We start from the raw sequence: 27,696 nt of genomic DNA on the forward strand, positions 1-27,696 counted from the left end.
TAATTTATTTTTATGTTTTTAAAAATATTTTTTAATATTTTTATATATTTTCATATACTTATCTCAAAATAAATTTTAAAAAATAAAAAATATATTGTTTCAATATATTTTCAAGTTAAAAATAATTAGTACTACAATAACAAATAAGATCTCAATATCAACCGGCTGTTTAGATTAATAAATATGTTTTCTTCATCATTTACTAAACAGGAGTAAAAAAAATCAAACTTCAGCCCGGTGGCTTCGGGTTCATTATCATGGTCGTTCGGTCAAAACCACTTTGCTAACGAATTCTTAGAGAACTTGTTCATCCTAGATTTCTGAACTCCGAAGCAATTGGATGTACAGCTAAATTGAAGAAAATGCAGGCCACCATTCACTAAAATATTTAATTGTTTGAGCACATAGCAAGTTTCCATGGTCACAAGTTCAAAACTTCGGAAGTTGAAGAGTGACAAGGCAATCACTCATCATCTTACTCGGCAGCCAGCTTGTGACCCATGACCATGCAAGGTCTACGGCGATTTTATATATATTAAAATGAAAAGTAGGAAAATATAAACATGATTCTTTTCAATTGCAATTGAAGAGCGAGTTAGGGTTCAAAGTTTACAGATTCATCTCTGATAATTGAAATGATGCCTTCTCTTCCCTTTTAGTTTATGACAAGCATTCATATTTGAATTAGTTGTTTGAAAACCTAATTTACAATACAGTAAATATGGAAAATTTTGCTCCCTGTTAGTGTTGTAAAATTTGGACTCTTCATCTGGAAAGACTACGTAGGCTATACTAATGTCCATACAATGACCATACAAAGATGAGCATGCAGCAGTCCCCTCCAGCAGAAAATTTTGTCATGTCTCCACGTCGTTTCATAAATGCTGAGCTCTCCAATCAACTGCAAAATTTACATCACTGTCATCGTCGCTGGATGAATCTTCATGGCTAGACTCTTTGCTGGCAACCTCAGAACCTTTGCTGCGTTCGGAAGCCCTGGCGGCCATTAACTCCATTTTCTTTTTTTTCAACAATTCAACTCTTTCTCTGTACGTCCTGGTAAAACAGAGATATATAAAAAAAAAATTGAATGCAGAAGCAGGAATAATTAGCAACCAAACTAACAATGATGTTATTGAGGACAGCAGAAAATGAATTTTGGCCAAAATGAGCTTACTTCTGCTCCAATGATTCAGCTTCTTCGATAGTTTCAGCTGCATCAACCTGAAGTTACAATGTAACATATTAAGGACTTGAGCTTCTTGTGTTGGCAAGTGTCTAAACGGAAAATAGAACTAATTCTAAAATGATTGGTATTAGGATAGATAAGCCCAGACCTCCTCTTCTTCCAAGCGGTCATCCACCTCCCGCAGGTCTTCTTGGATCAGCTTTTCAAATTCCTTGTACTCATCACTAACCAGAATTTAACATAAATACAAGGTTACGCTGCATCCCAAAATAATATAAAAATATAATGGAAAGAATATCAACAACACATTGAAGAGCTATAAGAGGAAACATAACATGCAGCAACTTCAGTAGGAAGATGCAAGATACTGGAAACTGTAAGGCATCTCAAAATATATATCTACACAAAAACTTCTAATGTACTACAGAATTCCATGGGAGGTACTATTCCAAAGGAAAAAAGGAAGAAAAGGCACCCTCCAATAAACACACATACAGTCATCTGGTTTGCATACTTCTCTTAGAAGACCAGAAGGTCAAGACAGAGATTGAGTGGGGTAGCAGAGAGAGTTCATCATGTAGGATAAAAAAACTGATCACTGTTTGAGAATGTCAAAAATTTATGTACACTCATGATATCGAGACTCAGCAGTTTGGTTTAACTAGCAGTTAAAGATTTCAAATCTGCACTGCATAAACAGACACCAAGAAAACTACGTTTTGAAAACAATAGTTTCATTAGTTCCCATTGGTTCTTAACATCCATTCTCATTCTTCTTCATATTTTGCATGTGACTAGTTTCTTTGTGCTCACTATAAAATGGAATATTTTGTGCCTTTTCTCTCTCTCACCATCAACTGGATATGCCTATAGTAAACTTGATATTCAGGAAACAGAAGAAATAGATCGCAATGAAGAAGAGACCTATTTAACATCAGTCTAAAGAAACTAGGATTGCCACAAATAAGATATAATAATAGACAACTTACTTGACATCTGGCTTGACAGGCTTAATACCACGAGCACGTAAATCAGCTTCCTTGTTATCAAAGAAGCCTTCAGGAAGAGCTCCTTGTCCTTGCTTGGCTTGTGAGTCAGAAATTTCAGTGGGTGTGGGTGTGTTTGTAATCCCCCGAGCATCCTCAGTATTTTTTGTCTGCAGATGATTACCACTGGGCAGTCCACCAGTCTCATCTTCCAAGAGAGACCGTGTAGCCTTACTTTGAATAGAACCGGCTGGCTTTGAAGATGAATCTAGCTCAGATGGCTTGACAGCATCTGCACCTAAATGCAATATTTTAGTCATAAAGTTCATACTCGTCCAACAGCCAGTGCCAAATACTTTTAAGGACAACATATTGAACATATTGCTGAGAATGACAGAAGCACAGGTTCAATGCAAACATGGAAACAACAATAACATGATGAAAACTAGCATAGACAAAGAAGGGAAACAGGGAATAAAAGGTTCTATTTTAGGTTAATGACTTCATCAGGTAAAGCAATTAGAGGGTGCTACCGCAACTAAAATTACTTTATATGAAGAGCCCAAAAAATAAAATTTGCATGGATAGCATTATGCGAGTGATTTATCATGTGGTAGGTTGAAGGTTATCTTCATGTGTAAAATCTTTATCAATTTTTAGACTGAAGTTTAATGATCAACTACTGCATGCAAGGGGACAAAAAAGGTTGAAGAGGGGATTGTTAAAACAGGCAAAGGGAGCAGGTGTAGTCAGGAGGGAAAACATCATGCCTTTGGGGGAGTTATGTGGTGGAAGAGAGGATCGAGGGCACGGTTACAATCTATAATGCATAAGATAAATTTTATGTGCCTAAAAGGTGGCTGGAAATTAAGGAAAGAGGTAATGGAAACAAATTTGTAGATATCAACACATGATGCAGGATGAAAATGTTAAAAGAGCCTATGTAATTTCGCCTGGAATTCCAAGGAAATGACAGCTAGGAAACAAATATCATACTTTCACGAAGACCTCAGTTGCATCTTAAATGTAAATATTGCTCTCATTCATTTAAAGTTGCAGGACCATTTAACAATGACACTGTTTGAAGTAAGATGTGATACTTTACACAACTATGTCAAAATTGCTTCTCAATAAAATTCAAAAAGATATTTCCCATCATACCACTTCTTTCGGATTCACTGAATTGCTCTTTTCCTCTTTCACCAACAATCTAGATAGAAAGAAGTCATTTTTGTAGATTGAGATGGATTGATCTTGATCTTCTCATCACTAAACTAAAGCATAATTTTTCTTTATTTCTATTTTCAAAAATAAATTACATCATATCCATGACATAATGGCCACTTGATTGATTTATTTATTTTGCCTAAGGAATTCAAATGAACCAAAAAAAGAAAAAAAAGTACTATTGTACCAGTTTTTTGTCTCTTTGCCTCTTTATTATCAAAAAAATCTGGAGGAAGTGCCGACTGAGGTCTGGGCAATTGTGTCAATGACTCGGATTTTGCATCTTGCAGCTGAGCATTATCTGCATGTTTGGATCCAGTTGACACTGCAGAGGGTTCAGATTTTGCATTGTTAACATTCTTTAATCGAGCTGCATTCGCTTTGATGTTATTTATTGCCTGTCCAAAATAACCCAACAGTTAGTGCATGGTCAGTCTGGAAACACAGAAAAATGAAAACACAAGTGATTCGAAATGCATCCTCAAGCAGGAATGGTAGCTATATACCTTGTAGCAGAATGCAATACATATATAGGAGTATTTGCTGAAGTATTTCTATCACTATTACCTTGAAATTTCTATTGGCAAATTTCCCAATTAGAATGAAATAACACTCTAGTGCCAGTGTTACTTATGTCACATTGCTATTGAGATGGCTTAAATTGAAGTTCAACTACAACCAAGACACATTTTCAGGAGTTTTCAAGCTTCTAACTAAAGAGCAAAGGATCATGTTCAATTGTCGAAGCTCTTTTACCTAGCAGAAGATTCTCACCATAAAAAATGCGGTATCCCAAATTTATTATGTCTATAATTATGGCTAATTTCCCAACAGTGTTATCCAAAAATCATTTGTAACAGAAAAGGGGATTGAGATATCTCTATATTACCTCGATATGTTTACGAGAAGCTTGGTGAGCATCCCACTGGAATTCAGATTTCAAAACAACATCGCAAACCCTACAAACTGGTTGATCCAATTCATTGTACCTGTATATTGTACAAGAAAGAAAGATAGGTAAAAACTTCATTCTGATAAGTAAACAAAAGAGAGTAGCAATAAAAATATTAAAAAAAAAAAAAAAAAAAACATTGTGCATCTGAAAGTCTCAATTTTCAGAGACAAATAACCAAAAACATCATAACACCAAAAGCATAATGCTGAAATTATATATCACAAGTGATTCTCCACTGTTTCTCCATCATATGTACCGAAAAGCCAACTACCATTTCTCCATAATACACCATAGCGCCATCTCAATCACAGCTAAAACTGACATCACCACACTTGTACAAAAAAAGTTCATCTTTTTTATATACTCACATAACCCACGATTTCGTTACATCAGCATAAACATCAAATAACACCATTTGTTTTTTTATTTGATCAAAACCCTCACTAGAAAATGACTCAAAAAAGTAAAACAAGGTAACCCATGTATTCCGTCAACCTCATTTTGCAGTCTTTTTAACTTCAACAACTACTTCAGCAACACCAACCCATCAAACCCGCCATCCAAAAATCTAAACAGAAACCAGAGAAAGAATCATAATAACAAAACGGGTTTCTTATAAACTGCTGAAATTCTAACTTAAAACACTAACCCCCCATGCTTAGATACTATTATTTGCTACATTCAAACTCTACATGGAATCAATTAAAGAAATTTCAAAATAGGGTGTACCTAACAAGAGGAGAATCGATTTTCTTCTCTTTCCTTTGGGCGTTCAGTTTGGATCGAAACAGTGCCTTCTTCTTCGCTGCATCCATTGGAAAATCGGGCTGGCGTCTTCTTCTTCTTCTTGTTCCTCTCGTCCTCTCTTCTTTGCTCGGACAAAGATTCTCTCTTTTTTTTCTTAATTTTTATTTTGTGGATTAAGATATCGGAATTTTTTGAGAATTTTAAATTTTTTATAAACATGGCAATTTTATTTGAATGGGTAATGGGCCCAAATAACTTCAGCGGGGGGAGGTGGTTAAAATCCAGGAAAATTGGGATGATAATTTGGCCCAATTTGAATAAACCAGGCCCAATTAAGAACCATCTAAATAACTGCCATGGTTTTAAGAAAAAAAAACGTCAGTTTTGATTTATATTTTTTTATATAATAAAAAGTCAGATGAAATTATATAAAGTAAATTCTCAGAAGATATAGGCAAGTAGAGCTTTTTTTAAAAAAAAAAAAGATGTTTTTAAAGAAATTTTAATTTTTTTTTCTTTACTTCACTTCAAATTTTTTTTTTTAAAAAATATTATTTCAATTTTCAATCTACTCACCATGTTTGAGCCAGATTTAATAACATTGCTATCAATACTCAAGTAATGCTTATTATTAAACAAATTTGTAATGAATGATGACAGGGATAGGAAGAGGAGCAGGTAATGAGACAGCACAGGGCATAGAGGAACAAGTGCTGCTATCTTTGGGTTTGAATCACAATCATTTCATTTTCGATTGCAATTTTTAGCACTGGTTTGTGAGATTTTTATGCGTATAGCAAGGAAGAATAAGTGCACTTTGCATTTATACCCTCGTCACGATGTGATTTAGCAAAAACATTTCGAAGGAAGAGTAAAAATTTATACAAGAAGAAAGATTTATATATTGAGGCTAAAATGCATTAGAGACACCGAGAATATCAAGAGACTAAAATGCTCGTTCCGGCCAACTCAACATTTATTCATCCAGAAACAGTTCTACAACTTTGCAAAAGTAGTAAAGACTGACAGGAGATGGATCAATCACAGAATAACGACTCAGAAACCACCACGAAGGCGGAGGACAAGGTGCAATGTGGACTCCTTTTGGATATTGTAGTCTGCCAGGGTACGTCCATCTTCCAACTGCTTACCAGCAAAGATCAACCTCTGCTGGTCAGGTGGGATCCCCTCCTTGTCTTGGATCTTTGCCTTCACGTTATCAATGGTATCGGAGCTTTCCACCTCGAGAGTAATGGTCTTTCCTGTCAATGTCTTGACAAAAATCTGCATCCCACCACGCAGACGGAGCACCAAATGCAGAGTCGATTCCTTCTGAATATTGTAGTCTGCAAGGGTGCGACCATCCTCCAGCTGTTTTCCAGCAAAAATCAACCTTTGCTGGTCCGGTGGGATCCCTTCCTTATCTTGGATCTTTGTCTTGACGTTATCAATAGTATCCGAGCTCTCCACCTCCAAGGTGATAGTTTTTCCAGTGAGGGTTTTCACAAAAATCTGCATCCCACCACGCAGTCGGAGCACCAAGTGCAGAGTTGATTCCTTCTGGATATTATAGTCTGCAAGGGTGCGACCATCTTCAAGTTGTTTCCCAGCAAAGATGAGCCTCTGCTGATCTGGTGGAATTCCCTCCTTATCTTGGATCTTTGTCTTGACATTATCAATGGTATCCGAGCTTTCCACCTCCAAAGTAATTGTCTTTCCTGTCAAGGTCTTGACAAAAATCTGCATCCCACCGCGCAGACGGAGCACCAAATGCAGAGTAGATTCCTTCTGAATATTATAGTCAGCAAGGGTCCTTCCATCTTCAAGCTGTTTGCCAGCAAAGATAAGCCTTTGCTGATCTGGTGGGATCCCTTCCTTGTCCTGGATCTTGGTCTTCACATTGTCAATTGTGTCAGAGCTTTCCACCTCAAGGGTAATAGTCTTGCCAGTAAGAGTCTTAACAAATATCTGCATCTGTTACACCCAAAGATAAAAAATCATGAGTACCTCTGTAATTCAAGATCAAAAGATTTAAAAAATAAATAAATTAAACTATAACAAAACCCTAAAAAGATTAAGCAAAAGAAATCTAAATAGACCCTCATCAAGCAAGAACTTCGAAAACCCTAAAATGATAAAACTAAAAGAAATCAAAACAGACCCTAAACAAGCAACAATTTCAAAAACCCTAAAAAGATTTAAGAGAAAGAAACCAAAACAGACTCTAAAAAAGCAAGAACTTAAAAAACCCTAACAAGATTAAGCAAAAGATATCATCCTAATCCCCAAATTCAAGTGAACAAAATCTTTTAAAAGTTTCTTTTTTCAAAATATAAAACAAAGACAGATCAAACTTCCAACATTAATACACACTAATCTTAGGACTGTCTTCAACTAATCCAAATTAACCAACTTGGAAAGAAAATTATTAGCACCTCCATAGATTGCACAATCCAGCATCGAAACAGAGCAATTATAAAGAACAAATCCTCTTCAAATAAAAACAAAAACAGAAGAAATGCAGAATTTCTTGATGCTTAAAAACAATCAAGCAACAACTTGAAAAAAACCCTAAGAAGATTCAATTCAATTAATCAATCAATCAAAAGGCAAGCATAGATGAATTCTCTGACAATACAGATTTTGACAGATAAATAAAAAAACCTAAGAGATTAATTAAAGAGAATAGAGAGAATAATTAAAGAAAACGAAAGTAGTTCAAGAAGAAATTACCTTAGCTAAATAAGAAAAATGATAAAAAGCTTGAAAGAGAGAGATTTATCAACGAAATCACAAGTGAGAGGAGCTGGATGGGAGTTGGGTATTTATAGGACGTGGTGAAGGTTTCTCAAAGCGGTGCGGTGGCCTTTAATTAATAGAAACTTGCTCGCAACGATGGGTCCAGATTCTTCTCGTGTTTTACGAGGTATTTATAGAATGTGGTGAAGGTATCTGAAAGCTGTGCTGTGCGGAATTAAAATTTGACTTGCACGCCACGATGGGTCTAGATTCTTCTCATGCTCTACGGGATTTGATTAAACGTGTTTCACCGTGGTTTTAAGTGACTTTCAAATTATTTTGTATTTGAAAATATATATAATTATTTTTTTTTTATTTGTTTAGTTTTAATATGTTAATGTTAAAAATAAAAAAAAATAAATATATTTTTTATTAAATAATATTTTTTAAAAAATTACATACCGCATTACTGAATTCTTGCTTAAAACTTAATTATGTATTAGAAGAATTAACTTTTGAGTTGAAGGATTACGGTCTCCATGAATACTCTATTATAAAAAGCTCATTGAAATACAAAATGTAATGTAAGAACAATTTTTTAATTTATTTTTGATTAAAACTAAAATAAAAAATAAAAAACATTTTAGTATGTGAGTGAAAATATTATTTATTTAAATATTTTTTTTTAATTTTATCTTTTCTACTTAAAAATACTAAATTTATTATTAGAGTAAAAAGGTCTTTCCACATGGACTTATTAGTTATTATTCTTTTATATAGGGATAAATTGGTCTTTGCAATTTAAAAATAAACAATTAAATGATTACACTACCCTTAAATAAAACAAAAAAATTGTTATTTTTAATTTCTAAGCACAATAAAATTACTCTACTGGACTTTGAACGAAAACTTTTAAAATTATCATCCAAGGTCCTTTTGGACTTCCAATATAGCGGAGCATGTATTGTGTTTCGTGACGGTGAGATTTATTCTTTCCTGTTCCCTTTTCTCTCTTATGCATTGGGATTCGTGCTAGCCTAATCAAATTAAAAAGATAGTACTCTGTTTACTTTGTATTTTAATTGTAGTTTTCATTCTCTTAATTATTCTTTGTTTATTTTAAATTATTTTTTTATTTTTCTTTTCAATTTAAAAAATAATTTAAAATAAAAAAAGAATAATTAAGAGAATGAAAACTACAATTAAAATTTCTCTTAATTATTCTTTTTTTATTTTAAATTATTTTTTTATTTTCTTTTCAATTAAAAAAATAAATAGGTGTCATCTCATTTTTTATTATAATCCTCATTATTTTAATTTTTTTTTTCATTTTAAATTATTTTATTTAGTTAGTTTTAAATTTCATTCCTTAATTTTTATGTAATTTAATTTTTATATTTGTTCCCTATTCAATGTGATTCAGCCAAATTCTTTTAGTATAATAGTTAATTCTATTTGTAGATCCTATTTACTATATTTTAAAATATAAAATTAAATTAGAATATAGATTTGTTGATTGTTTCTGTAAGTTTCACAAATCGTGTAAAATTATTATTGTTTAAAAAATTAGGACATCTAAGAAACTGATTTGTTTGCAAAAAAAATCAATAATATGTATTGCCCTTTCTAAATCTCTATCATAACAAAATGATAGAAGTTAAGGCTCTGTTTATTTGTTGAAAAATAATTTTTTTTGAAAAATAAATTATGAGGAAAGTGAATTTCGAGAAAGTATTTTCTGATATTTGGTAATGTAATGAAAAATGAGTTGGAAAACATTTTCCAGTGTTTGGTTATGTCATGGAAAATGAGCTGAAAAATAACTTATTAATATTTTATTTTTCTCAAGTTTATTAAAATAATAAGGAACAAATCTTACAAATTAAAAAGTTGAATGAGAATGAAATTGAAAAAATATATAATTTCATAAATTATCTCAAATAAAATAAAAAATAAAATAAAGAGATCAAATCTAAAAATAAAATAAAAATATTTCATAAATTATTTCAAATAAAATAAGTAACAATAAAAAATTGAAGACCAAATTTGATAGATACAAAAAACTAAAAAAAAAAATATTCAAAAAAAAAATATATATATAGCAATTAAAAGTTTGAGGATCAAATTTGATATAATCAGCAAATAATGATATTTTTAAATTTTTCACAACTTTCGGAAAGTGTTTTCCCCTCAAATTTTTCAGGAAAAACTTTCCTGAAAATCAAGTCAAATTTTTCTTTGACTGAAATTGACTAGAAAATGTTTTTCATTGATTGGAATATATTTTCCGTTGACTAAAAAATGTTTTTCGTTGACCAACTTTTCTAATGACAAACAAACACATGAAAGTTTGAAAAATAGTTTTCCGGAAACTGCTTTTCAAGAAACAAACATAACTTACTATAAGTCAAATCGGTGAATCGTTAGTCGATAATTTACACTAGTTGGGTTTTATATTTAGAAGTTGACCAACTCTTTTTTAAAACAAATTAAAATAACATTATTGTTTTGATCAACTAGATTAACTCACCTAACTGAGTCATGAGCAGTCCTGATTTTATTTCTATGCCTTAACTGTTAGAGTTGGAACATTAGGAGCTTGATAGGTAATAGTTTTTGTTTTTGTGTTTTAAAAATCACTTTAACCCTGTTGCCTGTATCCGTTGTCTTAAAAAAAAAAACCAACTGCTACTTTGTTCTGCTTGGCAAACCCTGAGGCTGAGAAGCAGAAGAAGAGTGAAAATTAAGAGAAAGCAATGGAGGAGAGACTGAAGTATTTGAAAGTACGAGTGGGAGCTGGAGCTCTCTTAGGTTCTGTTTCTATTCTATTCATTCTCAAGCTTCTTCCAATCAAAAGTTGGAAAAATTAAGAAAAAGGATTTTCTTAAAGTTTGAATCTTTTGTTTGAATTGATTCGTTTTGTTTGTGTTGTTACAGAAGGGTAGCAAAGGAATGCTGTGAAAGGGTTAGTGAATCGAATGCTGGTTAGTTGCTCTCTGATTTGCTTTCTTAGTATTTATTATTCAGTTTTTGTTTGTTCTTGATAGTTTCTGGCATTTCTTGAATGCCTCTTTTCAAATACTAAAGAGCAGAATCATAAGTCGGAAATGAGGTCTTAATTGAAGTCTAGGGTTGTACTTTAGGTGTACTGGTCTCTTCCCTCCTCTTCCAACCTCCTCAATTTACTTGTATGATACAGTTTTGATAGTGACTTGAATAACTCGAAACATGCCATTGGACTAGATTAGTTTTACACCTGCTAGTGGAAATTTTGGAATCTTAACGACACCGTCCTCCGGGTCTCTTTCCCTCCTCCTCGGACCTCTAAAATTTACATCCATGGCAGGTCCTAAAAATAAGTTGGATAGCTCAGTACATATGACCTCCAAGCCTGAATCTTAAGAGCTGAGATTCCGACAATGGGTCTCTTGTCGTTTTTGATTTCCATTTTTCAACATTTTTTTCGTTCTTGAATTATGGCAACTTGGCTGCTCTATTTTAATAGATGCATCTCCTTCTCACTATTCCCCATCCGCTTCTGACACCAGGAAAAAAAAAATTACACAGGGAAAATTATCAGTATCCACTTTTGCAATCATCGAAGTCGTGAGTTCCAATGCTGTAAAGTCCATACCTGAAGATGGGTCCTTCGGCGATAGAGCTAGGGAAGTGAAGGCATTTGATGCTTTAAAAGCTTGTGTTAAGGGACTAATGGACTCTAGTGTGACCAAGATTCCCTGTTTATTTGTCCACCCGCCAGCGAATGTCCAGAAATCATCATCCGAGACTTGCAGTCTTCAGGTTCCAATCATAGACTTCGAAGGGTTGGAGAGTTGTTGGAGACCTGAGGTGGTCAAAGCATCAGAAGAATAGGGTTTCTTTCAAATTGTTAATCATGGAGTTCCAGTTAGTGTTATGGATGAGATGTTAGCAGCTACGGAACGATTCCACGAGTAACCCCAGGAAGTGAAGATGGAGTGGCACTCATGTGACCTAACCAACAGGTGAAGTTCTTCAGTGGGGAGGATTCCATCGGAAAAATGAATCAGATGCGTGTAGGGATTCAGTAGCAATGAATCAGATAAATGGGCATCAAGTTCCAGATTCCTCTCTATACATTCAATTATCTGGAGATTGTTATTAGGTGTATGTTAAGCATGTTTTTCAGAGAAGAGATAAATGAGTACATCAGACACATGGTCAAAATCAGCAAGGTCCTGACAGAACTCTGATCAGAAGCACTCAGACTTCATTGTAATGTCACTGCAAATCATACAGTCTCATCTTTCTTTACTTTACTTCTGCAAAACAACATGGGTGATCTCCAAGTTCGGCATCAGAATCAATGGGACTTAATGCAGGTAAATTGATTTAGATTCTCCTTTTGTGAAAAAAGGATTATATAACTTGGTGACGAAACATTTTCTTGACACTGTGAGATCACTATACATGAGCATGAAAAACAAATCACCAAGACTAATCTTAAATTAACACAATGCTAAATAATTAAATAAAAAAATTGATGGGCCAAAATTGAAAAAAAAATTATTGAACTGCCAAAAAAAAAAAAAAAGAAGAATTAGGTGCTGATAACATATTTTCTAATGGAAAAAAATGTAAATTGCATTGAGGTTAATCCGATCACTTGGTGGGTGTAAATGCAATTTGGACTTTTAGAAAAAAACAACAAAAATAAATATTTATAAAATCAAGCATCAACAAAATAATTGGATATTTATTTAAGATCATAATAATTACATAAATGAAAACATATTAAAAATAAACCAATTAAAAAAAATTAGAAGAAAAACATTACCCAGATACACAATCCTAAGTGGCCCAATATGCCTGAGCCTTAATAAAAAAAAGTCAATGAGTGCGAGATGCTAGCCGAAGCTTATGCACTTAAGCCTTGATTTTTTTTTTTGTTCTTATCATCATTTGTAGCCTTTTTTGAAGAAAAAATAGGCAATACATCGCATGCTATGCCAAGATTCCACGACCAGAGAGTCGAGGCACAAGTATTTTACATCTAAAAAATTATTTTTAACTATTTTTTTATCCAAAAATAAATAAAAAAACATAAAAATTTATATAAACTCATTTATGCATTCAAAAAACTTGAAAAAACGGTTCAAAAATAAAAAATTAACCCAAAACCTAAAGATTTATGAAGGTAAAATCTATTATCTCAAATAATTTAAAAGTAAAAGAAAACCCTAGCGGAACTTCTCTAATCAAATAGTTGTTGATATTAAAATCAATTATTATGATGATTATAATCGGTGTCGAACAATAATATTTTTTTTTATCATCAAAATTTTGTAATTTTCTCACTGTTAGCTTAAAACATAAATCGAGAAATATAGTTTTGGATGGAAAGAGAAATTTTTTAAAATTAAAGGGACTGAAAATGGATGAGTTGGAAAGTAAAAGGAATAAACTTATAAAATTGACTTTATTCCTTTCAAATTTTACAAGGAATAAAATAAATTTTACAAGTAAAAATATATTGTACACACCAATTAATGGACTGATAATTTAGGAGAAATCCCAAGATACTAGCCCAAGCTGTAATTATCATTCACTTCAGTATAAGAGAAACAAGAGGGATAGAAATTTGAAAAAGTATCTTTGTTTGAAAAGAAAAGAAATTCCTATCATTTTTATTATGTCTAGACTTTATCTTTTCTTCTTCTATCTCTCTCTCCTATGTTATAAATATTGATAATTACAGCTTAATAATCATATATATATATATATATATATATATATATATATATTTTGTAATTCAGTGCTATATCGAACAACAAGATAGATGAAGTCTTAAGTCTGAGGAACGTGCATTCAACTCAAAAAACAGTACTGTTCAAGCTTGGTTTATGAACTTTTTGATGGAGATTTAGCACAAATTAAGCAAATAAGATTAAAAAGAAATACGTTAGAAGAAGAAGAAGATCTTGAGCAGTGATTCATTGCTTGCCCTTCCATGGAAACAGAGGCAAAACTCATTGCAACATATTGCTTGAAGGGTCCGTCCATAAACGTCTGAAATGGGTACTCCATGATTTTCACCCTCTCTTTTCTTGTTCGTGCATGCTTTCCATTTTTAAAAAAATATATCTAAGTGAAGGGAATGAAGGCAATCCATCGACGTCAATCTGATTGTTAGCTAGTGATACCAAATATAGAACTATTTTAGACAAGATATATTGTAGCTTAATTAGGTGTTAAGAGAAAGAAAATCCATTGATTTATATATTTATATATATATATACTAATTGAATGATTTATTCATAAAATAATCATTCAGATAATGACAGGAAAAAACAGGATGAACTAAAAAAATTAAATAAAAAATTTATTTTAATATATTTTAAAGTGAAAAGCGTCTTAAAAAAATATTTTATGTTTTAATCTCAAATATTTATTGTATAGATTAAGAGTCTGTTTGTTTTTGGGTTTTAAAAGTATTTTTGTAAAATTAATTTTTTTTTTATGTTTTTAAATTATTTTTATATATTAATGTTAAGAATAAATTTTTAAAAATATAAAATATTTAAAATATAAAATAATTTTTTTTATATTGTTAGCTAGTGATACCATATATAGAACTATTTTAGACAAGATATATTGTAGCTTAATTAGTTGTTAAGAGAAAGAAAACTGATTGACTTTTTATATATATAATAATTGATTGATATATTAATAAAATAATCATTTAGATTATGACACGATAAATAAAAAAAATAATTAAAAATTTATTTTAATATATTTTAAAGTGAGAAGTATTCTAAAAAAATATTTTATATCTCAATCTCAAATATTTACTGTATAGATTATAAGTCTATTTGTTTTTGTGTTTTAAAAGTGTTTTTTAAAAATTTTAATTTTTTTGTGTTTTTAAATTATTTTGATATATTAATGTTAAAAATAAATTTTTAAATAAAAAAATATATTTTTAAATTAACTGAATCTTAACCCTTATTTTCAAAAGAAAGTGCCTGCAGGCTTGTATGGTATGATCACTGATGGTCCCGATTTTTCTCTTTTAGGGCATAAAAAACAGGGCCTTATATTTTGTCCGGTGTGGTCACGCGCAAACACCAGATATGGTTAGCCAGGCTGTGCAGCAATCATGTTTTCCAGTCACCAAGTTACCTCGGGGATTAAGCTGTAGTTTTTGGAATGTTATGCATATAAAAAGGATTAAAATTCCTGAAAACATTCTCGCTTCTCTCGAGCATTGCTGCTCAATGATTACCCTTTTATATGTGATTGAAAAAAAAAAACTTTTTAAATATCTATTTAATAACAAAAAAATAATTATCTTCATTAGATATTCATAAACAAAGTTTTAATTTTATTTGCACACAAATGAAAAAGAAAATCTTAACATTCCTATAAAAATGCTTAACATTATTTGATAACTATGCCAAAATTAAACAATAACTTAAGGGTTGATAACGTGCATTAGTTCTTAAAAACAAGTTAAAATAAATGATGCGTTATCTCTAAGGCTGAGTAAAAAAACGATAAATCAATTAACTAGAAAAATTAAAAATAAATAAATAAATAAATTATAAAAAAATTTGATTAAAACAATTAAAATATTTTAAAAAATATTTAGTTCGGTTTCATAAGACTGAAACCAAAAAACCTCAACTGAATCAAACCAATTTAATTAAAAATAAACTTAACTAAATCAAAACTGAAATCTATCATAAAGTAAAAAAAAAATCCAAAAAAGAATATAATTTTTTTAATTTTAATATAAAATAATCAAATCAAACCGAATCAAATTAAAACTGATCAGTTGGGTTTTAAATTTTTTTTAAATGGGTTAAATGCAGTGAACCCACAACTTTCCTTTTCCTCTTCTATTTTTCAGGGATCTTCACTCTTCTGCCAAACCCTAGTGATTGAAACCCAAAACATATGAAATTTAGGGCTGAAAAGCCAAATCATAAAAAAACAAAAAATGAAGAAATACAAAATTTAGAGGTCAAAGTGTATGTTTTCACGTTCTATGACAAAAAAAATAAAATATAGGGATGGTTATCTTAATTTTTGCAATTGATAAGACTAAATATAATTTTATAAAATTGGGCATCAATTAAAAGGCAAGGCACTTTTAGGCACGAAGAGCATGGCAAATAAACGATCCGAAAGGAATAATATGCTTTAATTTTATTTTTCATCCAATAGCAAAAAAGTAGTTTCACTATGCATCACCGCACAGTAACACATCGAGCTTTTTAGGTTTATGATATAATATAATGACTTTGATTTGATGAAGAGATGCATTGAACCTTGCATCGAACCATGATGCGTGAAAGGTGTCCCTATGATGGAAACAAACAGCAAAAAAAGAGAGACAGGAAGTTAGAATTAGCTAAAGGTAAAATGAAAACATATGATGTGTTTGTTTATCTACATTATTTTTGAAAATTTTTCATTTTTTTAAAAAAAAATTCCAAATTTATTTTAAAATTTTAAAAATATCAAATATTATTTAAATTATTTCCAAATAAAAATATTTTTTAAAAACTTCTCGTAATTAAAATCTCAAACAAGCTATTACTCTAACTATTATATATAGCAAGGGATCAATAATGGAATGGCAAATCATGGTGGTGGTTCCAAAGTCCATCTCAATACGTAACGCAACAGTGTGGATGAATATGGAAAATTAAATTGACATTTTTCTTTCTTTTCTTTTTATGATTATATGGTAAATAGAGAGTACTGATTGGAAAGGAAAAATTAAAGAAAAGGATGTAAACCAAACAAATATTATTGGTAAGAAATTAGTATTTAATCTCTTTACGTTTTTTATTAATTTAGTCAAAGCAATTCTTCTAGTTTTGAAAGTGTAATAATTTTTTTTTAGATATTTTTTAAAATATATTTAATGTAAAAAATATTAATTAATATATATTTTTAGTTTGTTATCATATTTTTAATTTTTTTTTAATAAATTTTCAATAAAATATATTTTTAAAAAATAAAACAAGATAAAAATATCCATCCACCATAATCAAATCAAAGGTGATTTGACATCCTCCAAACATTACATATTATATTATATTATGTCATATCATATCATACAAACAGTCATGATATTTATCCTCTATATAATTTAAAATAGTAAAAGAGTTGATGAAATGATATTAAGAGTATGGTATTGATTTGACCAAATATAAATATAAAAAGTAGAGGTAACTATCGATTTTTTAGTTACTAAAAAAACAGAGAAATATGATTATGTAAATTCTAAAATAAAGAATGAATTAATAAAAAAAAATCAATTAATCTATGGATTCTTTCTCTTTTAGTTCTTCGAAAGACATTGAAAAAATGAGTTCTGTAATTAGAAGAAGATAATTTATTTTACCCAATTTAAAATTATAAATTTGATTTGACGAGATGAGGTGAAATTTAAAATAAATAATAAATTAAGTAAAACTCAATTAATTTATGAATTCTTTCTCTTTCAATCATCTGTCGTATATATTTGCTTGCCATATTGGTTATCACTACTCAACTTCAGCTCTCTTTCCTTCATTATTGAATTCCTTTCCATCTTCATCAGATTCCCACTGACCAGTACTGTTGCAACTTGCAAGCATGGAAGTTATGGCTTCCAATGCTGCAAGTTCCTTTGATCCTGAGGATGGATCCAGCTATGACACTGCTAATGAAGTGAAAGCATTTGATGAAACCAAAGCTGGTGTTAAGGGACTAGCAGACTCTGGTGTGATCAAGATTCCCTGGTTTTTTGTCCACCCACCAGAGAAAACCCAGCAACCACCATCCAAGTCTAGCAATATCAGCCTTCAGGTTCCAATAATAGACTTCGAGGGGTTTGAAAGTTCTCGGCGGATGGAGGTAGTGAATGAGATTCGCAAAGCATCAGAAAACTGGGGTTTCTTTCAAGTTGTTAATCATGGGATTCCAGAAAATGTCATGGATGAGATGTTAGCAGGAGTGAAACGGTTCCATGAGCAACCTCAAGAGGTGAAGATGGAGTTCTACTCTCGTGACGCTGATCAACGAGTCAAGTTCTTCACTGGTGTTCTCCTTCTGACTCAAGAACCAGCAATTTGGAGGGATACGGTAGCATTTGATTTCAAGGATGGAAAACTAGACCCTCAACTCTTTCCTGCCATCATAAGGTATTGAATATGTGTAGGAAGATCCTAATCTATCTATGAGTTCAGTTTTCTTGGAGATTTTTATGGATTTAACCAAACTTATGTTTCAGAGAAGAGGTAAGCGAATATTTCAGACACGTTACCAAGATCGGCAAGGCACTATCTGAGCTCTTATCAGAAGCACTCGGGCTTCGAAGCAATTTCCTTTCAAGCATAGAATGCATGGAAACAGAATCATTGGTGGGTCACTACTACCCGGCTTGTCCTCAACCAGACTTGACCCTTGGCACCACCACACATTCAGACCCATCTTTTCTGACCATACTTCTGCAAGACAATATGGGTGGTCTGCAAGTTCGTCATCAAAATCAATGGCTTGATGTCCCCCCTCTTCATGGTGCTCTCCTAGTAAATATAGGGGACTTGATGCAGGTAATTAAGATTTAGTTCTCCCATTGTCTGCATTTTTCTTTCTGAAAGTGATAGCCATTTAACGTATCCATAATTTCATTAATTTGAGCTTGTCTAATTAAGAATATAACCCTACCAGCCTGGGACAAACGGGAAAGGTTCAACTAATCATGGTCTTGCAGTGCAATGATCAATTTTTGGTCCTTTATATTTTGCTGTGGCAGTGTCTTTTTTGTATGGACAGTACACTAGCAATGTTTCTATGTAATATTCATGTTTCCGGGTATTGTTTTGGTTTTTCAAAGAAAATATGAAATGCTGATTGCTAGTCCAGATGAGCATGATTGATGCACATCCTACAGATCAACGGGGATCAAAATCAAATAACTAGCAAGTAGGACTTCTCGACAAAACACAGCATCGATCATATAATGCCTCTATGTCTGAGAGGTTGTTGCTTGGTATAATAGTCTGGAAAAATAAAGAACTAATTCAAGTTTGTTTCTTCTTTCTGTAGCTCATCACCAATGACAAGTTCAGAAGTGTGGAGCATAGAGTTCTTGCTGGAGAAGTCGGGCCTCGGATATCAGTAGCATGCTTCTTCTTCCCAAGCACAGCAAATAAGTTTAAACCCTATGGGGTAATAAAGGAGCTTCTATCTGACGACACGCCCATGATCTATAGAGCAACTCATTTGGCTGAATTCATGGGTCAATACATGTCCACAGGATCATATGTTTCCACCCTTTCTCATTTTAAAGTTTCAAGTGGCCATGCCTGTTCCTCTGGAGAAGAAGATACAGATTGAAATCAATAAACGGCCTGTAACCTATAGCATTATCCTCCCCTTGTTGAATTTTTTTTAGTTGATTTCAAGAAGTCAGTTTGGCTTTAGCTGAGCAGCTCATCCTTTATGCTCACTCTACATTGTTTCCTGCTTCAATGTTTTCTGCTTTACAGTCTAAGGAACCATTACACTTTTGCAAAAGAAGCTGTTTTCCTAGCTAGAACTTGTTGGCATAGCTAGCAGATTGTTTTGAAAACGTGTTCCAAGGCAATTCCTTGCGAATCTACTAATCCCACTGTGGATGTCTGTTCTTGGCAACGTTAGAAGATTGGATCTAGCTAGTTTTGATGCTTGGGGATAAACAACCTGTCGCTCGCTCCATTATAGCAAATGGCCCATTGTTACGTACAATAAAGGTAATGGTTATAAAGTCCTATTCTTTTCACATCATGCTATCGTGTCGATAAACGATGGAACATAAAGAGGATTTACTCAGAATTATGGCAAGTAAAGAGGATTGGTCGGAAAGGAAAGAAGAAAAGGATGGAAAGCAACCGATATTCCCGATTGAAAATCGATAATGGTGGTGGTATAGTGCTGCTTAACAATATATACCTTCATATGAACAGTGTTTATGATAAGTTCTAAACAGGGGTGATAATCTTACCATATGCAGCATATATTTAGTGCCCGAGTTGAATTTTTATCTAATTTCATCATAATTAAAATGGATCAAGTGAAAATCCAAGTTGTTTTCATTATCTGACTTGTATCCAACCTGATATTTTTATTGATTTCTTGTTAATATATTATTATTATTATTATTAATCCTATAAAATATATAAACCCAATGATCTAACATTTACTTATTAACTAAAATTTATTTATAAATAAAAAAATCTTTAATTTATATAATTGTTATTATAAATCCTGTAAAAATCAATCTAATTTCTAAATTTATTTTAATTATAGTTGAATTTTAATTTATAATTAATGATTATTAATTAAGTAGTTTATATATATATTTTTTGAAATGTATGTTCAAAGTTTATTTAACAAATAATAAGCATATAATTCAACTTTATATATACAAACACATATAAAATATAAAGACATCTTGAATAATTCTTATATATAACCGTGTTAACCTCTAATGATTTATCAATTAATATAGTTTACTAGTAAGTACTTTAATGATATATTTTTATATTATTAAATTATAAACACATCAATATATTAAATATTTTGAAAAATAAGATTAGATTTGTTATGTGAGGGTAGAACAAATTTAAAATAAAAGGTTATTTTAAGGATTAAAAATTCTCTTGTTAGATTAGTTACCTACCAGATATCTTGTCAGTGATAAAAACTCTTTAACATCATAGGTAGTGCAAATTACAAATTAAAGTAGATTAGACTAATATTTGAATTTGAGATTAGACCAGTTTTTTTTAATAATATTTTAATTTTTTTTATTTTAAATAATTTTTTTAAACTATTTAAATGTGTTGATATAAAAATGAATTTTATAAAATTAAAAAATATATTATTTTAATATATTTTAAATAAAAAATTTAAAAATATTTCCACTAATCTTTATAACGACATAATTACCCGCCTGCAGGCATCGATATTTTTGAATGTAAATTAGATAGGAGTACGTTAACACCCTCTCCAAAAGTCAAAACTTTAACATGATAGCAAGTGGCCGGTGCAAGCTAAGGGCAATAATGGTGGTGGCACAAAAGTCCACTTCTCATAATTATATGATGTTGTAGTCTTGATAAATAATGACAAATAAATAGGATTTTTTTTTTTTTCAAACAGAGGATTAATTGGAAACGAAATTAAAAAAAGAAAAGAAAAGATGGAAAGTAACCCTAATCTCGGCTAAAACTAGGATGGTATTGTGTATTTGCATGTCGAATTTTTTCTATATTCATGAAAAAATTTAGATATCTATATTATATTAATTAATTTTTGAAAATTCATTATTCAAGTATTATGTATTATTTAATATAAAATAAAAATAATACATATATATATATATATATATCTTGGGTCATATTTAATAATATTTATATTATATTTATTATTCATTAGATAAAATAATCATATAAAAAATCTATTTATTTATGTCATTTTATATTAACATTGAATTTAACTTAAATTATCATTCATAAGGAAAAGACAATACATCCTTTTTATATATACACTAAAGCTTAAAAAATTTTAATGAGAAAGAAGATAAATTAATTAATCTAATCAAATTTAAAATTTATTTTGATCAAATAAAGATAATAAATATAAGTTTTGAACATTGAATTTTAAGGAGTACTAGGGAGAGTAATAATAGTTATTATATTATATTTTACTTAAAAATATATTAAAACAATATATATTTTTTATTTTTTAAAAAATTATTTTTGAAATCAATAGCAAAACAATCCAAATATATATATATATATATATATATAATTTTAAATAAAATTATTTTAGAAAACTCTGTTAAGCAAACAGGCGCATGAGAAAACATCTTTCTAATCATTGATAAATCCTGTAGTTATGTATAAAGTTGGCTCATGCAGAATAGTGGAACTGTGGAAGAAAAACTATTAAATAAGTTTTGGGGCTAATATGCCATGATATCTCGAAATGAAGATCGTTGCCATATTCATCAGTGGAGTCAAAAGGAGTATGAAGCAGCGTTTTGGCGTCTTACCGCTTTTTGCTTACCATATTTATTTTGGACTCCTCATCATGGCGAGCGTTCTCTTTCCTTCATTATTAAATTCCTTTCCATCTTCACCAGGCACGAAATCTTCAATAAGATCACTCACTCAGTACTGTTGCAAACATGGAAATTATGATTTCCAACGCTGCAAGTTCTATTAATCCTTTAGATGGATCCAACTATGATCAAGCCAAGGAAGTGAAGCCATTCGATGAAACAAAAGCCGGTGTGAAGGAACTAGGAGACTCAGGTGTGCCCATGATTCCCAGGCTTTTTATCCGCCCATCAGAGAAAGTTCAAAAGTCGTCAACTAAGTCTAGCAATTCCGGCCTTCAGGTTCCAACGATAGACTTTGAAGGGTTTGGAAGTTCTCGGCGAATAGAGGTTGTGAATGAGATTCGCAAAGCATCAGAAAACTGGGGTTTCTTTCAAGTTGTTAATCATGGGATTCCTGCTAGTGTCGCGGATGAGATGTTAGCAGGTGCAAGACGATTCCATGAGGAACCTCAAGAGGTGAAGCTTATCTTGTAGAGAAGAGGTTAGTGAATGTATCAGACACATGATCAAGATCAGCAAGACACTATCTGAACTCTTACCTGAAGCACTCGGGCTTCGTTGCAATTACCTTTCAAGCATAGAATGCATGAAAACTGAGTTATGGTGGGTCATTATTACCCTGCTTTCCCTGAACCAGCCTTGACGCTTGGCCTCACCTAACATCAGAATCAATGGATTGATGTCCCCTCTGCAGGGAGCTCTTCTAATAAATATAGGGGACTTAATGGCCGCAGGTACGTCATAGTTTATGCAGCAACAGTTTTATTTGAGTTTGTCAAAGGGAGGCAACCTGCCTGTCTCGGACAAGCTCGAAACGTCGAATTCAAGTACTGTCTTGCAATGAAACAAAGCATTGATCATATGACACTCTCTCTTGAAAGGTTGTACATGACATAAATGTCTGCAATTAAGTCCTCAAGATTGATATAAATGGATCGAAAATCATAACTCACTATAACTTGATGTTGTCTAAAGTTTGATGACCTTTTCAGGACGTGCCTATCTTTGTTTCGGACATAGAATCATTCTAAATGTAATGACCTAAAAGTGTTGTTTTCTTCAATTTTTAGCTTATCACCCATGACAAGTTCACTAGATAGCTTGTAACACCAATAACATTCTCATTACCTTGTTGAAATTGTTGGTTGAGTTTGGATTACACAAAATAATTAAACCTTGTGGTGAAGGATCCATTTTCAACCTTTTATGTGACATCGCGTTTGTATTTTTACTCTTTTATACTTCTTTCTTCAACAGCTTGCTTGAGGGCCTTTTGTTGTTCTTGAATGATTCCGAACACCAATCCAATTACTCTCTAATGTTTATAGAAATGATCATGGAAAATGAAAGCATGGATCTGATCAGGTAATAAGAGCAAGGGTGGAAACTAAATCAAAAGAATGAGAGATTAATTAAGGAAAAGGTCAATTTTGTGTGTTTAAAAACCACTTTCAATACTTTATTTATTCTTTCAATTCTTTCGACTGAGACTAATTCAAAGATGTAACAATGAAAGAATTGAATGGATTCAATCATGTAGGCTAGAGTGGACCTAGGCAATAGTAAACAAAATTATCATACGAAGAGAACTGGGAGAGAGAGAGGGGGAGGGAGAGATTTGAGGATGGGATTGCAGACCTTTCATGATGTCTCATAATTATGGCTAGACCAGGAAGATCAAAAGTTCTGATGGGCCATTCCAGGTTACAATTTTTCTTATGCTTCAATTTTGACCATCCGGCTGCTCTAGTTAATTAGACACAAGCCCTTTCCGTAATCACAAACTCTACTTCTGTAACCAAAAACTAGCATCATCATCCGATTCTGCAAACATGGAAGGCACGATTTCCAATTTAGAAGAAGGCTCAAACCATGACATAGACAAGGAAGAGAAAGCAATCGATGCAACAAAAGCTGGTGTTAAGGGACTTGTTGATTCTGGTGTGACCAGGATTCCCAGGTGTTTTGTCCACCCACCTGAGAATGTGCTGAAGTCATCATCCAAGTCTAGCAAAATCAGCCATCAGGTTCCAATTATAGACTTCGAAGGGTTTGAAAGTTGTCAGCGATCAGAGGTGGTAAATGAGATCCGGAAAGCATCAGAAGAATGGGGTTTCTTTCAAATTATTAACCATGGAACTCCAGTTGCTGTCATGGATGAGATGTTAGCAGGGGTGAAAAGATTCCACGAGCAACCCCAGGAAGCGAAGGCGGAGCTGTACTCTCGTAATCCTAAACAAAAAGTGAAGCTCTTCTATGGAGGAGTGGTTCTGACCAAAGAATCAGCGGTTTGGAGGGATACAGTGGCAATAAATTTTCAGGATGGTGAACTTGACCCTGAACTATATCCTGAAATTTTAAGGTATTGAAACTTTGCAATAAAATCTAAAACTGTCTCTCTGTGAATTCATTTCTCTATGAGATTTTCACTGGAATCAGCTAAATTTGTCTTGCAGAGAAGAGTTAAGTGAATACACAAAACACATGACCAAAATCAGCAAGACTCTGTCTGAGCTCTTATCAGAAGCACTCGGGCTTCGTTGTGACTACCTTTCAAACATTGAATGCATGGATACTCAAGCATTGGCGTGTAACTATTACCCAGTTTGTCCTCAACCAGACTTGACAGTGGGCACCACCAAGCATACAGACCCTTCTTTTCTGACTATACTTGTTCAAGACAACATGGGTGGTCTCCAAGTTCATCGTCAAAATCAATGGGCAGATGTCCCCCCTCTGCAAGGAGCACTTGTAGTAAATATAGGGGACTTCATGCAGGTAAATTTTCTTACATTTTCAGTTGATTAGGATTTTCCTCCTATGAACAAAATGATTTTGATTTTCTTTTGCAATATTTTTATGTGATTCTATCAAAGAGAGGCAACCTATCTCCCTACGGAAAATAGAACGAGATCCCATCTAAACACGGATGTTAAATCATCACTATTCTGACATTTTCAGAATTATAGTTTCAGAATTTGTGTCGCACCTTATCCGATGCAATGATATGAATCGTTAATGTTGAAATCATGATGGGAAATGTGCCAAAAATTGTTTTCTAACTTCTACCATGATGGATGATCTACATTTTGTTTCTTCATTTTGCAGCTTATCACTAATGACAAGTTCAGAAGTGTGGAGCATAGAGTTTTGGCTCAAGAAGTCGGACCCCGGACATCAGTCGCAAGCTTTTTCTTTCCAGGTGCAGCAAACAAATTCAAACCATATGGGGTAATAAAGGAGCTTCTATCTGACGACACACCCATCTATAGAGCAACTCATTTGGCTGAATTCATGGGTCAATACATGTCCACAGGATCATCTATCTCAGTCCGTTCTCCTTTTAAGGTGACGAGGCCATGCTAGTTGCTTCACTATTTCTGCTGCGCGAATTTGTTGAATTTTCTCTTTCTTTCATGGATGTTGAACATCAATAAAGTAATAAACAGCTTGTAACAGCATAATGTTATCATCCAAAAGACTTAAACCTTACTGTGAGTGATCCATTTTCAACCTTTTGTGTGACTTTGCTTGTATATTTTTGTTCCATGTTGGGTTGCCTACTGAAATGCATTCTTTTATACCTTTTACATTGACAGCAACTTAAGAGTTGTGTAATTGAATCATCCACTGCATTGATCATGCATGCCAGCTCTATTCAATCGAATAATTAACGAGATGAATTCAACTTCTTACAAGGCTTGAGCTCGTCATGCGAGCTTAAATGGGGTAGAGTTGAGGCGCTGTCTACTACTTTGGACATGAAGTTAGCCACAACTTTTATGTTAAAAGTCTTGAATCATCACTTGCATGTGATGATTCACTCACACGCAGCTATGTTCCTTCAAGTCTGAAGGAAATTCAATCTGCACAAAATACAGACTTGGCCTCCAGGGTACCTTATTTAGACTGGACCTTATTTCGGCCAGCTTGTCAGAAGCTCATAGGTTGCCTTTCTACTCATTGGTCTACTCACATTAATAAAACTGTTGGCATATCAATTGATAGTATCGTTAATATTAATTCCTGAAATCTTCTCTGAATGGTCCATAAATATTTTATTTTACACAAGCTCAAAGTTTTATGTGAATATATACGTGTATATTTAACATTGTTCAAAGAAACAGTAAGTGCACTAGGATTTTAAACATATATATTATATAATTCCAAAAGCAAAAATCAGTGCATGAAAAATCTGGCATGTTTGTATAATATATATGTTCCACATTGGCTCCATGTGAAAAACAAGCATAACATAATGAATTCCATTTTTTTTTTCAAATCCATATCTTGAATATATATGTTAATGATGTTTCCCGGTTCATATGGAATTTTCTAGCTGATAGAACTTCAATCTCAATGAAGAATGCAAGCTCTGATTGTTCAAAAGATTGCAACAACAATGGTGGTGACTGGTGAGTGCATGAGGTTGCTTTGAGTGCTTAATCTGTTCTCTACCCACACACAGGCTATTGCCTTGCTCCAACGGACTCTGTACTTTGAAATTTCCTTCTACGGCTAGCTCTACTACCATATCTACGTATGAAGCAAAGAATCTAACTGCAGAAAGGATCGGTAAATTAGGACTGATAGATTGCTTATAAGAGTGAAAGCTGAATGTGTTAACATGAATGTTATGGAAAAGTAAACCATACCTTGCATAAAATTTAGCATATGTGCTATCAGATTTGAATTTTTCCCTGCCATTAGTGCGTGATATGCTGTGTTACATCAATATGCTTCACTGCCTGAACTGATCTGCTATTTTTTCTGTCTGCTCACACGACAGGGAAAGGACTTGCAATGCGGTTTCCATTACAGGTACGAACCTGCATATTCAACACGCCTGAACCGTGAATCTGGAACTCGGAATGTGTTTCCATCAGATTCGTCCGATCTCATGGGGATGGTGGAATATCCCATCTGGACACAAAGCAACTGACACACAACCCGGCTCCTGTGCAGGATGCAGTTTCTGAGTGTCTAGTTTTGCCATAACAGAGGCTTACCTTGCAATTATTCATACAAGAGCTTATATGGCACAGGCCTTGAAGCAGGATTGATTGATGATCCTAGTTTAGGTTGATTTTATGAATTACACTACCTAAAAATGTTAGGATCAAAGCTAAAAAACTTTTTCTCGTTCACAATCCATTATCGAAATCACTAGTGTTTATTTTAACTTTGGCTTGGATGCTGCATTATTTGACTTGCATCCTCTTATCATACAGGGAACTCTTGTCATCGAATTCGATCCTTACGAATGGATTGTTCTTCAAGTTAAATGTTTTCCAGTAATGCAAAGCTAATCAAGTAGGTTATCCTTCTGAATTTTGATCATGACAAGAGTCAAATTACAACTTCCTTCCTCTTGGAACACCCTTTTTCTTTTTGGGATTTTAGGATTTGGGAGAATACATCAACTCTGTGGGTGATTGATTGTATTTTTGGTGCTCTATGAAAAATGAATTTTGAGATTAATTTCTTGTTTAGAAAATCCAAAGTCAAGGTAAAACCTTATTGACAAGCAGTTGCGGGTTTATTTTATACTTCTAAATGTAAAACCTAGATAACATGAATTTAGCTCGCTTTCAAGTCCAATATTTTTTGATGTAATTATGAGTTGAGTCCAAATGGATATAGATTTGACAAACTATTAGATTCCGCACCTCTTGAATCTAGCTAAATATTGAGCTCAATTGGACAT

General features: G+C 32.5%; 5 protein-coding genes and 1 long non-coding RNA gene across 8 annotated transcripts; 4 read left to right on the top strand and 2 right to left on the bottom strand.

Annotated features, from left to right (window-relative positions):
• Window positions 1–548: 548 nt before the first annotated feature.
• On the bottom strand, window positions 549–5,412 carry LOC118052532 (protein ABA AND ROS SENSITIVE 1). Of its 2 annotated transcripts, none has more exons than XM_035063530.2 (7): window positions 5,087–5,412; window positions 4,292–4,391; window positions 3,590–3,800; window positions 2,179–2,467; window positions 1,338–1,413; window positions 1,178–1,224; window positions 549–1,056 (listed from the first exon to the last, which is right to left on the bottom strand). In XM_035063530.2, the coding sequence occupies exons 1-7, from the start codon at window positions 5,170–5,172 to the stop codon at window positions 876–878; spliced, it is 990 nt and encodes a 329-aa protein (XP_034919421.1). In that variant the 5' UTR covers window positions 5,173–5,412; the 3' UTR covers window positions 549–875. The 2 variants fall into 2 exon arrangements, with proteins under 2 accessions (XP_034919421.1, XP_034919420.1); XM_035063529.2 differs by having other exon boundaries at window positions 2,179–2,473; window positions 5,087–5,404.
• Window positions 5,413–6,040: 628 nt separating this feature from the next.
• On the bottom strand, window positions 6,041–8,005 carry LOC118052533 (polyubiquitin). The gene is made up of 2 exons (XM_035063531.2): window positions 7,838–8,005; window positions 6,041–7,078 (listed from the first exon to the last, which is right to left on the bottom strand). The coding sequence occupies exon 2, from the start codon at window positions 7,076–7,078 to the stop codon at window positions 6,161–6,163; it is 918 nt and encodes a 305-aa protein (XP_034919422.1). The 5' UTR covers window positions 7,838–8,005; the 3' UTR covers window positions 6,041–6,160.
• Window positions 8,006–10,519: 2,514 nt separating this feature from the next.
• On the top strand, window positions 10,520–13,007 carry LOC140954751 (uncharacterized). The gene is made up of 3 exons (XR_012168256.1): window positions 10,520–10,654; window positions 10,781–10,827; window positions 11,411–13,007. It is a non-coding gene; the product is annotated as an uncharacterized lncRNA (long non-coding RNA).
• A 4,372-nt stretch (window positions 13,008–17,379) lies between these two features.
• LOC118052530 (1-aminocyclopropane-1-carboxylate oxidase homolog 1) lies at window positions 17,380–19,648 on the top strand. Its single transcript, XM_035063526.2, has 3 exons — window positions 17,380–18,021; window positions 18,111–18,432; window positions 18,929–19,648. The coding sequence occupies exons 1-3, from the start codon at window positions 17,474–17,476 to the stop codon at window positions 19,217–19,219; spliced, it is 1,161 nt and encodes a 386-aa protein (XP_034919417.1). The 5' UTR covers window positions 17,380–17,473; the 3' UTR covers window positions 19,220–19,648.
• Window positions 19,649–21,891: 2,243 nt separating this feature from the next.
• On the top strand, window positions 21,892–25,880 carry LOC118052531 (1-aminocyclopropane-1-carboxylate oxidase homolog 1). 2 transcript variants are annotated; one of them, XR_004688202.2, is made up of 4 exons: window positions 21,892–24,351; window positions 24,446–24,767; window positions 25,098–25,483; window positions 25,589–25,879. XR_004688202.2 is itself a non-coding variant. In XM_035063527.2 (3 exons), exons 1-3 carry the CDS (start codon window positions 23,822–23,824, stop codon window positions 25,353–25,355), a joined length of 1,110 nt encoding a protein of 369 aa, XP_034919418.1. In that variant the 5' UTR covers window positions 21,892–23,821; the 3' UTR covers window positions 25,356–25,880. The 2 variants fall into 2 exon arrangements, 1 of the variants encoding a protein (XP_034919418.1); XM_035063527.2 differs by having other exon boundaries at window positions 25,098–25,880.
• LOC118052521 (1-aminocyclopropane-1-carboxylate oxidase homolog) lies at window positions 22,056–22,463 on the top strand. The gene has a single exon (XM_035063517.1). The coding sequence runs from the start codon at window positions 22,056–22,058 to the stop codon at window positions 22,461–22,463; it is 408 nt and encodes a 135-aa protein (XP_034919408.1).
• Window positions 25,881–27,696: the final 1,816 nt, after the last annotated feature.

Source organism: Populus alba, chromosome 17, assembly GCF_005239225.2.
Source record: "Populus alba chromosome 17, ASM523922v2, whole genome shotgun sequence".
In the NCBI taxonomy this organism is placed as follows: Eukaryota; Viridiplantae; Streptophyta; class Magnoliopsida; order Malpighiales; family Salicaceae; genus Populus; species Populus alba.

What these genes read in the sequence shown, in the direction of transcription:
- LOC118052521 (XM_035063517.1), top strand. Translation starts at nt 22,056, where the DNA reads ATGGAAATTATGATTTCCAACGCTGCAAGTTCTATTAATCCTTTAGAT.
- LOC118052532 (XM_035063529.2), bottom strand. Translation starts at nt 5,172, where the DNA reads ATGGATGCAGCGAAGAAGAAGGCACTGTTTCGATCCAAACTGAACGCC. An exon ending in CTTCTCGTAAACATATCGAG is followed by an intron (nt 3,801 to 4,291) that starts GTAATATAGAGA and finishes TATTTTGGACAG; the next exon opens with GCAATAAATAACATCAAAGC. An exon ending in GCTGAATCATTGGAGCAGAA is followed by an intron (nt 1,057 to 1,177) that starts GTAAGCTCATTT and finishes CTGTTTTACCAG; the next exon opens with GACGTACAGAGAAAGAGTTG.
- LOC118052531 (XM_035063527.2), top strand. Translation starts at nt 23,822, where the DNA reads ATGGAAGGCACGATTTCCAATTTAGAAGAAGGCTCAAACCATGACATA. An exon ending in CTATATCCTGAAATTTTAAG is followed by an intron (nt 24,352 to 24,445) that starts GTATTGAAACTT and finishes TTTGTCTTGCAG; the next exon opens with AGAAGAGTTAAGTGAATACA. An exon ending in ATATAGGGGACTTCATGCAG is followed by an intron (nt 24,768 to 25,097) that starts GTAAATTTTCTT and finishes TTCATTTTGCAG; the next exon opens with CTTATCACTAATGACAAGTT.
- LOC118052533 (XM_035063531.2), bottom strand. Translation starts at nt 7,078, where the DNA reads ATGCAGATATTTGTTAAGACTCTTACTGGCAAGACTATTACCCTTGAG.
- LOC118052530 (XM_035063526.2), top strand. Translation starts at nt 17,474, where the DNA reads ATGGAAGTTATGGCTTCCAATGCTGCAAGTTCCTTTGATCCTGAGGAT. An exon ending in CTCTTTCCTGCCATCATAAG is followed by an intron (nt 18,022 to 18,110) that starts GTATTGAATATG and finishes CTTATGTTTCAG; the next exon opens with AGAAGAGGTAAGCGAATATT. An exon ending in ATATAGGGGACTTGATGCAG is followed by an intron (nt 18,433 to 18,928) that starts GTAATTAAGATT and finishes TTCTTTCTGTAG; the next exon opens with CTCATCACCAATGACAAGTT.